The sequence below is a fragment of the Staurois parvus genome, unplaced genomic scaffold (genome assembly GCF_062004578.1).
Source record: "Staurois parvus isolate SC_StPar_1 unplaced genomic scaffold, SC_StPar_1.0 ptg000224l, whole genome shotgun sequence".
Lineage (NCBI taxonomy): Eukaryota > Metazoa > Chordata > Amphibia > Anura > Ranidae > Staurois > Staurois parvus.
Genome location: NW_028318020.1, coordinates 1,027,010 through 1,043,227, shown reverse-complemented (window position 1 = coordinate 1,043,227; position 16,218 = coordinate 1,027,010). Strand labels below are relative to the sequence as shown.

At 45.1% G+C, this 16,218-nt stretch overlaps 2 protein-coding genes across 2 annotated transcripts in view; one reads left to right on the top strand and one right to left on the bottom strand.

Annotated features, from left to right (window-relative positions):
* Positions 1 to 16,218, bottom strand: part of LOC149460606 (uncharacterized) — a 345,151-nt gene that overhangs the window by 176,661 nt on the left and 152,272 nt on the right. The gene's annotated exons all lie outside the window — the stretch shown is intronic.
* LOC149460613 (oocyte zinc finger protein XlCOF29-like) lies at positions 1,803 to 14,990 on the top strand. The gene is made up of 4 exons (XM_089679428.1): positions 1,803 to 1,932; positions 6,581 to 6,709; positions 7,131 to 7,588; positions 12,496 to 14,990. Exons 2-3 carry the CDS (start codon positions 6,614 to 6,616, stop codon positions 7,392 to 7,394), a joined length of 360 nt encoding a protein of 119 aa, XP_089535554.1. The 5' UTR covers positions 1,803 to 1,932; positions 6,581 to 6,613; the 3' UTR covers positions 7,395 to 7,588; positions 12,496 to 14,990.

Genomic DNA, 16,218 nt, shown 5'->3' with positions numbered 1-16,218 from the left:
TTATTTAGGATAAGAGATCCTGTTGACCTCCGTCAACTTGTAGCTATGCATTCCATGGACAAAGGGAGGAGGGAGGACAGAAGGGAACATGGCTGAAACCTAACAAGATGGCTGTCATGTACAACGTCTATGCCTCTATTGCACACAATCATCACAGAAGGAGGTCCTGATTCCTCTATATAGATCTTTCTATCACTAGAGGGGTCACCGGCAGGAGGAAGGAGGTCCCGATTCCCCTATATAGATCTTTATATCACTAGAGGGGTCACCAGCAACCTCATTTAGAATACTGCGTCCAGTTCTGGAGACCTCACTTACATAAAGGTACTGATAAGAGACGAGTCCAGAGACGGGGAATACAAATAGTGATATCAGGAGAGACTTCAGGAATGTAACATGTCCAGTCTGGAGGAGAGAAGGGAAAGGGGAGACATGACTGAAACCTTTACATACAACAAGGGAGTGAATAAGGTTCAGGACGCCAGGATTTTCAATATAAAACCAAAATGAAGAACACGAAGACATGACCTCCAACTAACTGGAGGAAAGTTCACAACTAATCCCAGAAAGTATTATTTTACTGAAAGAGTAGTTGATGCTTGGAGTGAACTTCCAGCAGAGGTAGTGAGCCAGAGACAAATCACAGAGATCATCACAATAGTACACAATGGATGGCTATGAATGAAAGCCATTCATTGTGTACAACTATCATGTGATCACTGTGATTGGCCATAGCAATCACATGGTACTGGGCTGGCCTGGTACAATGATTTGTCATCTGGTGGACACAGCAGGTGACATATCAGGATACAGCAGAGCCACTAGACTTGGAGGACTTCATATGATGTCCACCCAGGATGGGAGAGATCCCGCTCAGCTGTCATTCTGCTATAGGCCTGGTGGGAAGCAATTCATTACAGGGGACACTGTACAGGTTCTATATGTAGTCTGGGGGTCCCTGTGGAAGTCCATGTGTGGACATTTCTACCTATGATAAATGACAGGCTAAACCCACCTGGAGACTTTCTCCACACCTGGAGTGTGCTGAGTTCTTGGAGAACGTCTACACAGTGTTTCCAGATTGGCTTTATCACCCCAACGAGCTCGCTCCAGTTCATGGATGTCATCATTATGTTTGGAGGATCTCACCAGTCAGGAGCCTTTCCTGTCATCCTACATGTTCCCTTCTGAGGATTGTTCTATCCTTCCAAACAAATGTATGAAATCATGGATGAGTCCTCCTTCTATGTGATCTAGAAGATCTTCAATCACAATGTCTTTATGGATGAAGTGGATGGCCCAGTTTATATAATATTTATTGCTTTACAGCTTTATTCCCTCCAGGATTCATTCTTTATTTATAGAACCATTCAAGGAAGTGTTCTTACTTTGAGAGATCTCCACCACCATTCCTCTGTGACCATTACATCCTTGTCATTTATGTCTAACATCTTCATTATCAGTGGATTGATAGATATTCTTATACTTTATGATGTATTTTTGCATTTTTTTTACCCAAAAAGATCTGTTTTGGAGGTCTCTGTTTTATTATGTATTTTGTTTTTATCTTGTGTTCTGTGTCTTTAAGACTTTTCTATCTGTAGTGAAATATATTATATAAATAGTTGGTTGCATAAGAGTTAGGTTTATTGTTTCTTACATTTTTTAGGTTTTTTTGATCTTCCCTGGTATCTCTGTAAGGTAGATACAATGCAGGAATGTTATTAGGGGATGTTTCTCGGGGCTGTAGTTCCTCTGAACTCCACAAGATGGTGATCTTATTTCTCCCCAGACAGGACTTCTCCATGGAATACAGACAGGAAGTGATGTCAGGTACAGACAGGAAGTGATGTCAGGTACAGACAGGCCATTCCGAGAGGTGAGTTGGGAGGAAGCAGATCAGAGACGTTGGTGGACGTGGCAGCAGAGGAGGTAATAAGATGTTATTTCCTATTTACACCCAGTAACCCCCCGTCATGTCCATCCTTTTCCTCCATAGTCCTGTCCTTCCTCTTCCTCCATAGTCCTGTCCGTCCTCTTCCTCCATAGTCACGTCCGTCCTCTTCCTCCATAGTCACGTCCGTCCTCTTCCTCCATAGTCATGTCCATCCTCTTCCTCCATAGTCACGTCCATCCTCTTCCTCCATAGTCACGTCCGTCCTCTTCCTCCATAGTCATGTCCGTCCTCTTCCTCCATATCACTGTGACGTCTTTTATCTCCAGCAGATGATGATACACACATATATAGTGTGGGAACCCAGATGAACCCCTTCAGGGGCAGAACATTCCCCCACTTCCGGGGCCGGAACATTCTCCTCATTGTGGAGATAAATTCTAGTAATATGGTCCTCTAAACAAACAGCACTGACAATAAATAGACAAGACAAGGACCATCCTGACCATACATGGCCTACAAAGGGCAATGATGACACTACACAGGCAGCCAATGGGCAATCATTACACTATGCAGCCAACACAATGATGGAGTGCCGGGGTCAGGAGTATGGAGCATAGAGCCCCTTACATTGCTGCTCAGGAGGAAGAAAACATTCCTTTGTAACAGAGAATGTATAGAAATCTGAGGCTCTTTTAGGAATATCTGGGGGTTAAAAAATAAATGGGGCTTTATAGCGACTAAAACATTTAATATGTGTAACATTGCGCTGTTTATCTCCTCCTCCCCTCCCCTCCCCCGCCTGTCTCCAGCACCGCACCCGGGGACTAGCAGGGAGGGGAGATTCCTTGCAGTGTAATGAGAACCGATTGGCTGCTCCTCAGGAAAGGGAAGTGTCCTGCTTATCCTTTTTCCCTTTCACTCCCAGAGCCATTTTTGCATTTTTTGCACATTTAAAAAATCATTTTAACCTGAAGATGACACAAAACCCCCAAAATATCAATTTTCTGAAAGTAGAGACTTTAGAGAATAAAATAGCGGCAATTCTATTTTTTTATGTCACAAAATATTATCACAAAGTCTAGGAAATGCCAAATTTCACTAAAAAATATACTTAAGTTAATTTCAGGGCACAAAAAAGCAATAAATGACCCATTTATGTGTAAAAATATAAAAGCCGAGGTTGCAGCGAGTAAATAGATATCCAACATGTCAAACCTTAAGTTGTGTGTGCTGAAATGGTGACAACCTTTAGTCCCCGGTATTATCTATAGGTGACACATTTATAGCCCCTTCTAGGTCATCAGTATAGAGTACGGAGGAGGTCTGCTCCTAGAATTATCCTCTCATTCTGGTGTGACCGGCGATATGTAACGTGTATCACAATCAATGTTATCACGTGTAGGAGCTCCAGCGTGTGCTCTTACGTTTGGGTGTGCATATATGTGGGCGAGGGGGGGGCCTTAAAATTTTTTAAAGGGAGGAGTTATGTACTTGGTTGTAACTAGAGATGAGCGAATTATTCAAAAATTCGATTCGGCTGATTCGCCGAATTTGAGGAAGAAATTCGATTCGATGCGAATTTATTCGCTACGAAGTTAACTTATAAAAAGGGTTTCTAGGCTTCAGAGAGCCTTTAAATTAGTGCAGAACACTGTACCTTTAATTTAAATGCCCTTGGAGATGAGGAAGGAGAAGGAGAAGGAGAAGGATGAGAAGGAGAAGGATGAGAAGAAGGAGAAGGAGAAGGATGAGAAGAAGGAGAAGGAGAAGGATGAGAAGAAGGAGAAGGATGAGGAGAAGGAGAAGGATGAGAAGAAGGAGAAGGATGAGAAGAAGGAGAAGGAGAAGGATGAGAAGAAGGATGAGAAGATGGAGAAGGAGAAGGATGAGAAGAAGGAGAAGGATGAGAAGAAGGAGAAGGAGAAGGATGAGAAGAAGGAGAAGGATGAGAAGAAGAAGGAGAAGGATGAGAAGAAGGAGAAGGAGAAGGATGAGAAGAAGGAGAAGGATGAGAAGAAGGAGAAGGATGAGAAGAAGGAGAAGGATGAGAAGAAGGATGAGAAGAAGGAGAAGGATGAGAAGAAGAAGGATGAGAAGAAGAAGAAGAAGAAGAAGGATGAGAAGAAGGAGAAGGATGAGAAGAAGGAGAAGGATGAGAAGAAGGAGAAGGATGAGAAGAAGGATGAGAAGAAGGAGAAGGATGAGAAGAAGGATGAGAAGAAGGAGAAGGATGAGAAGAAGGAGAAGGATGAGAAGAAGGAGAAGGATGAGAAGATGGAGAAGGATGAGAAGAAGGAGAAGGAGAAGGATGAGGAGAAGGAGAAGGATGAGAAGGATGAGAAGAAGGAGAAGGATGAGAAGAAGGAGAAGGATGAGAAGAAGGAGAAGGATGAGAAGAAGAAGGATGAGAAGAAGGAGAAGGATGAGAAGAAGGAGAAGGAGAAGGATGAGAAGAAGGAAAAGGAGAAGGATGAGAAGATGGAGAAGGAGAAGGATGAGAAGAAGGAAAAGGATGAGAAGAAGGAGAAGGATGAGAAGAAGGAGAAGGATGAGAAGAAGGAGAAAGAGAAGGATGAGAAGAAGGAGAAGGATGAGAAGGAGAAGGATGAGAAGAAGGAGAAGGATGAGAAGAAGGAGAAGGATGAGAAGAAGGAGAAGGATGAGAAGAAGGAGAAGGATGAGAAGAAGGATGAGAAGAAGGAGAAGGATGAGAAGAAGGAGAAGGATGAGAAGAAGAAGAAGGATGAGAAGAAGGAGAAGGATGAGAAGAAGGAGAAGGATGAGAAGAAGGAGAAGGATGAGAAGAAGGATGAGAAGAAGGAGAAGGATGAGAAGAAGAAGGAGAAGGATGAGAAGAAGAAGGAGAAGGATGAGAAGCAGGAGAAGGATGAGAAGAAGGAGAAGGAGAAGGATGAGAAGAAGGAGAAGGAGAAGGATGAGAAGAAGGAGAAGGATGAGGAGAAGGAGAAGGATGAGAAGAAGGAGAAGGATGAGAAGAAGGAGAAGGATGAGAAGAAGGATGAGAAGAAGAAGGATGAGAAGAAGGAGAAGGATGAGAAGAAGGAGAAGGATGAGAAGAAGTATGAGAAGAAGGAGAAGGATGAGAAGAAGGAGAAGGATGAGAAGAAGGAGAAGGATGAGAAGAAGGATGAGAAGAAGGAGAAGGATGAGAAGAAGGAGAAGGATGAGAAGAAGGAGAAGGATGAGAAGAAGAAGAAGGATGAGAAGAAGAAGAAGGATGAGAAGAAGAAGAAGGATGAGAAGAAGGAGAATTCCAAGCCGGCAAAAAGTGTATCTGCAGAGCTCCGCTATTTCTTAGCGGAGCTCTGCAGATACACTTAGCGGAGCTCTGCAGATACACTTTTTGCCGGCTTGGAATTCTTCTTATTTTCATCCTACTTCTTCTTCTTCATCCTCATCCTCTTCTTCTTCATCCTCATCCTCTTCTTCTTCTTCTGAGGATGAGGATGAAGAAGAAGAAGAAGAAGAAGTAGGATGAAAATAAGAAGAATTCCAAACCGGCAAAAAGTGTATCTGCAGAGCTCCGCTAAGTGTATCTGCAGAGCTCCTCTATTTCTGACAGTTCCTTCACATTTACAGCGGTTGAAACATTGTATCTGTTTCCGAATAAAAACATCTGTATCCTAAATGGAAACAAATAGATACAATGTTTCAACCGCTGTACATGTGAAGGAACTGTCAGAGAACTGTCAGAAATAGCGGAGCTCTCTGCAGGGACACTTTTGCCGGCTGATCGGGAAAAATCCGATTTGCGCACCCGAAGTAGGCTAATATTCGGATTCGACGCGAATCTAATTTTTCCTGAAATTCGAATCGAATTCCACTTCGCCTGGTTCGATTCGCTCATCTCTAGTTGTAACTTTAATTCTTTGCATTTAAAAAAAACATTATTACTTAAGGGGACAAAGTCCTCTATGTGATGACTTTTGATGACAGGTTCTCTTTATTGAGACATCCAGGGTCTAAAAGACCCCCAATGTCTCCCCTGTACTCCATTGGATGTAATGTAGTGCACATCGCACCGCATTACATTCTTTGCCGGCCTCGATGGTCGGGAAATCTGTCATAACGTCACTTCTGGGTCAGGACAAGAAGGGAGTGAATGTGTCCGCTCTCCTCCATCCCCTCTACCCTCCGGCACTCGCTGACTCGGGCCCACAGATGGGCAAGCAGAGCCGGGGAAGCATAGTAGGTACAGGAGAGGATCACACACACGGGGTGGCAGAGGCTGGCACCTGAAAGGAGAGCCCTGCGGCTTGCCCTCAGCAGGGATAAAGATTAAAAACAATACTTGCCCGGCCCCCAGAACTACATGTCCCGGGCGTCGGGTGATGTAAAGTGACCATCCCTGCATGATGAGCCGACATTGACCTCACAGCACTGCCTCAGAGCAAACTAGTCATAGGAAGGATCAGATTTATCATTCCTTGTCTGCAGATCTAAAACTCATCAAAACCAGTTCAGAGACCAAACAAACCCAACAGAGAAAAGGGGCCCCGGACCTCAAAATTGTAGTAAACACTAAACAGTCCAAACAAAATGTCTTCCCATGAGGGAGTAGTTCTTCAATGTCCAGCAACCCTCCTATTCCCCCCTCACATCCACATCCTATTATTGTGTGACCAATACCATCCAAATCATTCTTACTTTCATTTCCCAAAGTTATCCGTCTACAAGGAGACCTGTATAGATCACATGATGGCACCAATGAGGATGGAGGAGGACCGGAGTCACATGACTGAGAAGATACTAAACCTCACCCTGGAGATCATCTACCTGCTGACCGGAGAGGTGAGGAGGATTCTGGGAGGTCACATGACATCACTCTGATCTCTATTAATAAAACACAAATCTGATCGGAGAGGTGAGGAGGATTCTGGGAGGTCACATGACATCACTCTCATCTCTATTAATAAAACACAGACTAGACCGGAGAGGTGAGGAGGATTCTGGGAGGTCACATGACATCACTCTTATCTCTATTGATAACACACAGACCTGACCAGAGAGGTGAGGAGGATTCTGGGAGGTCACATGACATCACTCTCATCTCTATTAATAAAACACAGACCTGACCGGAGAGGTGAGGAGGATTCTGGGAGGTCACATGACATCACTCTTGTCTATTCTGGTCAATAGATCATTTTATTTTTGCACACATTTAGATGATGTCAGGTGATTAATATTGTTTTATTTGTCTCCTGATCTGTAGGATTATGTTGTAAAGAAGAAGTCTAGTGGGGAGCCAATCTCAGGAGGATGGAGCAGAACCCAGAGCCTCACCATGGTGCCTCCATCTCATTCTCTGATACCTGAGAGGGAGAAAGAGCAGAAGATTCTGGAACTGACCACCATGATGGTCCATCAGCTGACAGGAGAGGTGAGCGGTGCCGGGAATTCTGGGACATTCTCCAGTAACAGACAAGGGATGTGTCTGGATGGTGACTGTATCATTGTGTGTGTCGGGTTCCTATAAGGTGTCAGGGTGTCACTGTCTATTTCTCCATGGAGGAGTGGGAGTATTTAGAAGGACACAAGGACCTCTACAAGGACGTCATGATGGACAATCAGCAGACTTTGGGTTTTGTGAAGATTGTAAGGAAGGAATTTCCCCGGAATGAGACGATATTGAAGCTCACCCTGGAGATCCTCAGCCTGCTGACTGGAGAGGTGAGTGTAATGAAGGGGTTAAATCTGACTCGGCTGTACACTGGGAGGGATTCAGAGTCACTTGAAGTCTTCTGATGTTCTGTAATCAATAACGACATCCACACAAGTACTATGAATACATAAAGGCCCTGATTCACTACTGGGCGTGGGCGCATATTTATGGGCTTAACCCCAATTTTCATGGGCGTCCGTCCATTTTTTACCCTGCAACCTAATTCACTATTGAGCAGAGCCCATAAGCAGACGCCCAATCTAATTCACAAAAAGACACACGCCCGGAATCAGACTCACAAAAGCAGACTTGCTAAGAAGCACGTCTAACACCATGAAAAATCACTGTAGAGACGTTCACTTAGAAATTTGCTTTGCCAAATATCAGGACTTCACTTTAAACAATATCTGCTATTTCCAAAAAAATTAAGAATGTGTTAAAAATCGTTTTTTTCAAGGAAATCGACACAGTAAAAATCTAGATGCCCGTGCAGTGTCTTTGGCAGATAGAACTGAGCATGTGCAGAACACCTTTTAGTCCTCTGCCATGGGCGTTTGCTTTTTAGCCACTGACTAATGGTGAATCTGATTGTGGATTCCTCTGACAGCCGGCACTCGGTCGCGACTACTGTGTTTAATAAACAGCATTAAGCATATCTTCATGTAATCTAATTAGATTTCCTTCGTTTTAGTGATTATATTTTTGTTTCTTATCCTTTATAATTATTTCTGTTATGATTTTACTTATTTTGAAGGTCTAGATATTATTTTTTTTGAAAGCTGAATGTAAAAATAAAGGTCCGCAATAAAAAAAAAAAAAAAAAAACAGCGTGGGTCCCCCCTCTCATCCATACCAAGCCCTTCAGGTCTGGTATGGATATTAAGGGGGAACTCCATGCTGAAATTTAAAAAAAAAACCAGCGTGGGTCCCCCTCAATATCCATACCAGACCCTTATCCGAGCATGCAGCCCGGCAGGTCAGGAAAGGGGGGGGACGAGCGAGCACCCCCCCCCCTCCTGAACCATACCAGGCCACATGCCCTCAACATGGGGGGGGTGCTTTGGGGCAGGGGGGCTCCCCCCCCCAAAGCACCTTGTCCCCATGTTGATGAGGACAAGGGCCTCTTCCCCACAACCCTGGCCGGTGGTTGTGGGGGTCTGCGGGCGGGGGGCTTATCAGAATCTGGAAGCCCCCTTTAACAAGGGGGCCCCCAGATCCCGGTCCCCCCCCCCTACGTGAATGATTCCGCGGTACACGGTCCGCAGACTCATTCACAAAAAAACTAAGTGTGGTGTAAAAAAAACACAGTACAGGGTCTTTGACAAGTCCTTTATTAAAACAATGTCCCCCGAAGTAGATCCAACGTCAATCGCGGCGGCGGCGACCCGAAAAAAGGAAAAAAAAAAAAAAGGTTCCGCTCCCGTCCAAGGCTTCCAGCCTAGTGAAGAAAAGCCTAGCTGACAGTTCTTATATAGGTATGGGCGGGGCCAGCCGGGGACATCATCCCAGTGACCCGCCCCATGTCACATGCTTGCTGTTCCCGGCTGGCCCCGCCCCATACCTATATAAGAACTGTCAGCTAGGCTTTTCTTCACTAGGCTGGAAGCCTCGGACGGGAGCGGAACCTTTTTTTTTTTTTTCCTTTTTTCGGGTCGCCGCCGGCGTCGCGATTGACGTTGGATCTACTTCGGGGGACATTGTTTTAATAAAGGACTTGTCAAAGACCCTGTACTGTGTTTTTTTTACACCACACTTTTTTTTTTTGTGAAGGAGTCTGCGGGAGCATCTACCGCAGACTCCTTCACGTAGGGAGGGGGGCCGGGATCTGGGGGCCCCCTTGTTAAAGGGGGCTTCCAGATTCTGATAAGCCCCCCGCCCGCAGACCCCCACAACCACCGGCCAGGGTTGTGGGGAAGAGGCCCTTGTCCTCATCAACATGGGGACAAGGTGCTTTGGGGGGGGGGAGCCCCCCTGCCCTAAAGCACCCCCCCCATGTTGAGGGCATGTGGCCTGGTATGGTTCAGGAGGGGGGGGGGCGCTCGCTCGTCCCCCCCCTTTCCTGACCTGCCGGGCTGCATGCTCGGATAAGGGTCTGGTATGGATATTGAGGGGGACCCACGCTGGTTTTTTTTTTAATTCCAGCGTGGAGTTCCCCCTTAATATCCATACCAGATCCGAAGGGCTTGGTACAGATGGGAGGGGGGACCCCACGCCAGTTATTTAAAAAACAGTTTCTAATTCCCCGCAATACTTTGACATTCAACTGTCAGTGGGGAACTCCGCCGACAGCTGAAACATGAGCGCTGCATTGGTTTTCACTACTAAAACGCCGCATGAGTTGATAACATAACTCATGCGGGATTTTAGAAGCGACAGCCATGTGTTAATGTTTCAGCTGTCAGCGGGGTTCCCCACTGACAGCTGAATGTAAAATAATTCCCTTTATAGCATAAATAATAATAAAAAACAGCGTGGGGTCTTCCCTCCCATCTGTACCAAGCCCTTCGGATCTGGTATGGATATTAAGGGGGAACTCCACGTCGAAAATTAAAAAAAAAACAGCGTGGGTCCCCCTCAATATCCATACCAGACCCTTATCCGAGCATGCAGCCCGGCAGGTCAGGGAAGGGGGGGGGGGGGCGAGCGAGCACCCCCCCCCCTCCTGAACCATACCAGGCCACATGCCCTCAACATGGGGGGGTGCTTTGGGGCAGAGGGGCTCCCCCCCCCAAAGCACCTTGTCCCCATGTTGATGAGGACAAGGGCCTCTTCCCCACAACCCTGGCCGGTGGTTGTGGGGGTCTGCGGGCGGGGGGCTTATCAGAATCTGGAAGCCCCCTTTAACAAGGGGGCCCCCAGATCCCGGCCCCCCCCCCCTACGTGAAGGAGTCTGCGGTAGATGCTCCCGCAGACTCCTTCACAAAAAAAAAAAGTGTGGTGTAAAAAAAACACAGTACAGGGTCTTTGACAAGTCCTTTATTAAAACAATGTCCCCCGAAGTAGATCCAACGTCAATCACGGCGCCGGCGGCGACCCGAAAAAAGGAAAAAAAAAAAAAAGGTTCCGCTCCCGTCTGAGGCTTCCAGCCTAGTGAAGAAAAGCCTAGCTGACAGTTCTTATATAGGTATGGGGCGGGGCCAGCTGGGAACAGCAAGCATGTGACATGGGGCGGGTCACTGGGATGATGTCCCCGGCTGGCCCCGCCCATACCTATATAAGAACTGTCAGCTAGGCTTTTCTTCACTAGGCTGGAAGCCTTGGACGGGAGCGGAACCTTTTTTTTTTTTTTCCTTTTTTCGGGTCGCCGCCGCCGCGATTGACGTTGGATCTACTTCGGGGGACATTGTTTTAATAAAGGACTTGTCAAAGACCCTGTACTGTGTTTTTTTTACACCACACTTAGTTTTTTTGTGAATGAGTCTGCGGACCGTGTACCGCGGAATCATTCACGTAGGGGGGGGGGACCGGGATCTGGGGGCCCCCTTGTTAAAGGGGGCTTCCAGATTCTGATAAGCCCCCCGCCCGCAGACCCCCACAACCACCGGCCAGGGTTGTGGGGAAGAGGCCCTTGTCCTCATCAACATGGGGACAAGGTGCTTTGGGGGGGGGGAGCCCCCCTGCCCCAAAGCACCCCCCCCATGTTGAGGGCATGTGGCCTGGTATGGTTCAGGAGGGGGGGGGGCGCTCGCTCGTCCCCCCCCTTTCCTGACCTGCCGGGCTGCATGCTCGGATAAGGGTCTGGTATGGATATTGAGGGGGACCCACGCTGGTTTTTTTTTTTAATTCCAGCGTGGAGTTCCCCCTTAATATCCATACCAGATCCGAAGGGCTTGGTACAGATGGGAGGGGGGACCCCACGCTTTTTTTTTTATTATTTATGCAATAAAGGGAATTATTTTACATTCAGCTGTCAGTGGGGAACCCCGCTGACAGATGAAACATTAACACATGGCTGTCGCTCCTACAATCCCGCATGAGTTATGTTATCAACTCATGCAGCATTTTAGTAGTGAAAACCAATGCAGCGCTCATGTTTCAGCTGTCGGCGGATTTCCCCACTGACAGTTGAATGTCAAAGTATTGCAGTGATTTATAAACAGTTCTTTAAATAACTGGCGTGGGGTCCCCCCTCCCATCCATACTAAGCCCTTCGGGTCTCGTATGGATGTTAAGGGGTAACTCCACGCTGAAATTAAATAAAAAACAGCATGGGGTACCCCCCTAAATTCATAACACATACTTATCCGAGCATGCAGCCCGGCAGGTCAGGAAAGGGGGGGACGACGACGAGCGAGTGCCTCCCCCCCTCCTGAACCATACCAGGCCACATGCCCATACCAAATTATTCAAACATTTGTAAACAGACCAATTAACTGAAATGGTTTGACATTTGTACCCCAAATATGACGTTCCCTGAGGCGTTGGTAAACCGAGGTACGCCTGTATTAGTATTGCAATCCTTTGTATTGGGATACATAGAACCATCATACATGTGAATTGGCAACATAGCACAACATTTGTGTCACATTGGAAATATCTGGCTAGTTATACTGACCATGCCCAGGGACCTAAGATTGATTCACAGCACAGAAATACAGGCTGGGTTAGCAATGTAGCTCCGTGGATTAGTGGTTAGCACTGCTGCCTCATAACTCTAGGGTTGTCGGTTTGAATCCCAACCACAGCAAGGAAGTAGCATGATCTCCGTGTGTGGCTGTCTTCACATACATATTCTGGCAACATCTTTGCTTTCTGTCTAAATGATCCCTAAAATGTGAATTAGAATGAGGCCTTGTCTGTTGAAACACCTTCAAAGCTGCACCTTATGTGAATGTCATACAATGGGATAAGATAAGGGCCTGAATCACTAATAGATTTGATAATGATGGTTTACACTCCACCCACTTTTGTGAAGGATTTGGCAAGCAAAGAGCTGACAGAGAGAGAGAAGAGTGAGATGAAGAAGAGTGAGCGAGAGATACATATGAAGAGTGATAAAGAGAGACATTCAGAAGAGTGAGCGAGAGAGAAGAGCGAGCCAGTGAGACAAAGAAGAGTGAGCAAGAGATACATACTGAAGAGTGATAAAGAGAGACATTCAGAAGAGTGATAAAGAGAGAGAAAAGACTTGGTTGGTGAATCCACACATCAAACTTGTCACAAATCCTGGCGTGCATTTTTCCCCCAAATGCATAGCAGACCCTTATCCCAGCAGGCAGGTACCGCACGCCTTCAAAGATTTATTTCCTTTGTTGATTTTCCTGCTTCGCTCACACTATATGCAATTGAAAATTACTCTTTAAGTTGCCAATTTTAATGTGTTTTCTAGAGAATTACTAACTAGTTGTGTTTTCAATTGTGTGTAGCATTGCGATTTCTATTTGAGTCTAGATGTTAAATTGCTAATAAATGGCCACAATTCTCAAATACCTTTGAACTCTCGCTGCAACAAATGGTGTATGTTAATACACTCACATTCATTATATCCAATATCAGGTACGATGTCAATGCACAAATCGCACCTGAAAATGCACACCCTGGATGTGACTTGTCATGTGATTGGCATGGCCAGCAGCTTGCTCTTTGCATGGCAAATTGCACCCAATGTTACTGGGGGCCAACACCACTGTCACATCTAATCCGATGCGGCAATTGTCCAACTTACAGTGAAGTTGCACGAGTTCACAATCCAATTGGATGTGAACAGAGCCTACAGTGGCCAATAGGGTGCGACTTGGTCTACGATTTGCAAGTCGCCTGTAATGCCAATTGCATGGCAATCGCAAACAATGTTACTGGGGGCTACCCGGTCACATTAAAGCAGATTTTTAAGTGGTGTTATTGACACCACAGTCACATCATGTGACTTGCATAGAAGTTGCATGATTTCAAAGTTAGGGTACATGGTGATTTCAACTGCAATTTGCAAGACAATCAACACCGATCTCTCAGCAAATTGCATGAAAAGTAGTGTATTCATTACTCTATTATTACTTGCGGCTCCTACCAAGTTTGAACCACAACAATATGAACGCTCCAATAGCGTGCACATTGAGTGGGACTTGGCATGTGATTTGCACAACATGCAAGTTGTAAATCGTCTGCAAAGTCGCACCCTATTGTCTGCTATTAGAGTGACCACATGGGTGCGTTTCAAACACTGATTTCTATAGTAGTACATGTACTACTTTAGTGGCAATTTGCATAGAGATCTGTGTCAGATGTCTTGAAAATTGCATTGAAATGGTCAACTTTACTGTAAGTCGCAGGATTTGTAAATCAGCTTTGCCCAGAGTGTAATGTTTGGTGATGTTTGATTTCTGGAGTGTTTTGCCAATTGATGGGAAATTCACCATACTGGTCAAATCGATTTGTCATTTTCAGTATTGCATACAAGATGTGGTCATGTGACTGTCTTAACTCATGCGAGAATCTGGAGGGAATTGTGACCATAGTAGCAATAAAGGTTCCAATTGGGGTTCCCTTTCACATCCCTGCTCAATGTTCTGTTGTATGCTGCACACGTACATTTCACTGTATATATCTTTCTGATTTGTGGGGCCTGTATACCGAGGGTTAATGCAGGTAGGAAGAGGATTCATCAGGTGAAAACACTTTCACTGACCAAACTAAGGTCAGTGGTGGGTGTGGCTTCATTGGGTGTGGGGCCTTGTTTGGCGCTCCAAATACAACCTAGCTTATATAAAGATGTGCAGTAGGGAGTGATTTGGCCTGTTACTAGGCCGGGTGGTTTGTGACTAAGTCCTTGCATGGTGTGGTTTGGGGGAAGAAGAGATTTTGTGCTGAATTGCCCCAGACACCACTCAGGCTGTGTTTGGAAGTGGGCTGGAAATGTTTGCATATTTTTGGCCTTGTAAAGTGTGTTTGTGTGTTATTGCACAATGATTGTGTTTTTTCTTTTTGCATTGAAAGCCTCACACATGTCAATCGTTTTGTTTAAAATCTGCTCTTGTTTTAATTTTGCTTGCTTATTTAGACTCAAATGCATTTTTCTTACAAACCTGCTGACAAATGTATGTGTAGGGGGTTTGTAGAGGTGGGAGGGGGTTTGTAGAGGTGGGAGGGGTTTTTCACATATGTCTTGTTTTCTTTATATTTTGATGTGTAGACTTTTTTTGTGAATGGATCTTTATACTAAATGATTGTGTAAGTAAACCTTATGTGCACGAAAATGTTACTTGATTCATCTTCCCCTTTGTTTCCTGCTATAACCTGTGCACACACAGTTCATTAGAAGTATCTTTAGATTGTAAGCTCTTATGAGCAGGAGTGTTTTATTTTTGCCACATCAATCCTATTTTTGTGACTCACCAAGATATTGACTGTACCTACTTGTTCCTGCTGACCAAATAAATGAAGATATATTTGATCAATAAATGTCTGACCGATGTTTTTGTGTTTATTTTATGTTCAATATATGAACAACCTTAATAGTTACTTTGTATACTTATATAATCTGCTCAAATGTAGCTTGTAAGAGCGTGAATATGCAAGTGGGTGCAAACTGGCTTTTTCAAAACCAAACAAAAAAATAAAAAACCTGCTTGCACCACAATATTGTTATGTACTAATGAATATGTCACATTCACTGTGCAGCCAGCTACAGGTTTTCTACAATTTGATTTACAGTAATAAAATAGTCCCCACTGTATGTTGATTTTTGGCCTTTGGCAACAAATATATATTAGCCAAGGTTTAAAAAGAAAAAAATCACTAAAACACACATTCGCGAAAGCTATCATAGCCGTGCATAGAAATGAGCGATCGTGCATAGATATGCGCGATCGTGCACAAATAAACGCCAAACAGGTGTCCCCCATGGCGCACGAGCAGCTATCCTCCTGGAAGTCCGTCATCTGGTGCGCACGCACCCGGAAGTGGTTGTTGGGAGTGTAAGTGGATGAGAAGTGGTTGGAGGTTTTGTGTTGGTTGAAAATTTTGATAACTTTATTGGCATTTGGACATGGCGAGAGCACAGTTCTCAACTGAGGAGATGATCCTTATATGTAAAGTAACTGTGGCCATTGCAAATATGTTTAGAACATGTGAGGGACAAGTAATTGTAATTTTGTGGGTGGGGCCTAGCAGAATCTCACTTGGTGCACATGCTACTTATCTGTACATTAGCTCCTGGGTATTGATGGGTCAATGATATTAACCACTTGCCTACTGGGTACTCCTACCCCCTTCCTGTCCCGGCCAATTTTCATCTTTCTGCACTGTTACCCTTTGAATGACAATTGTGCGGTCATGCCACATTGTACCCATCTTAAATTTGTATCAGTTTTTTCAGACAAATAGAGCTTTCTTTGGGTGGTATTGACTTGCTGCTGTGAGTTTCACTTTTTGCTCGATAAACCACAAAATAGCTCATAATGAATAAAAGTCTGTTTATATTATAACATTTGGTAAACTGGTAATTTAGCAACACTGATGTGCGTTGATGAGGCGGCACTGCTGGCCACAGGTGGGCGGAACTGTTGGGTGGCACTGGTGGGCACTGATCATCGGGGCCGACCCCTGCTTTGATAACTGCTGGTTCTCGGCAGTACTTTCCACACATTCTGACAGCGTGATGAAAGTGCAGCCAAGACCCTGCAAATGCGTTTCCCGGTGA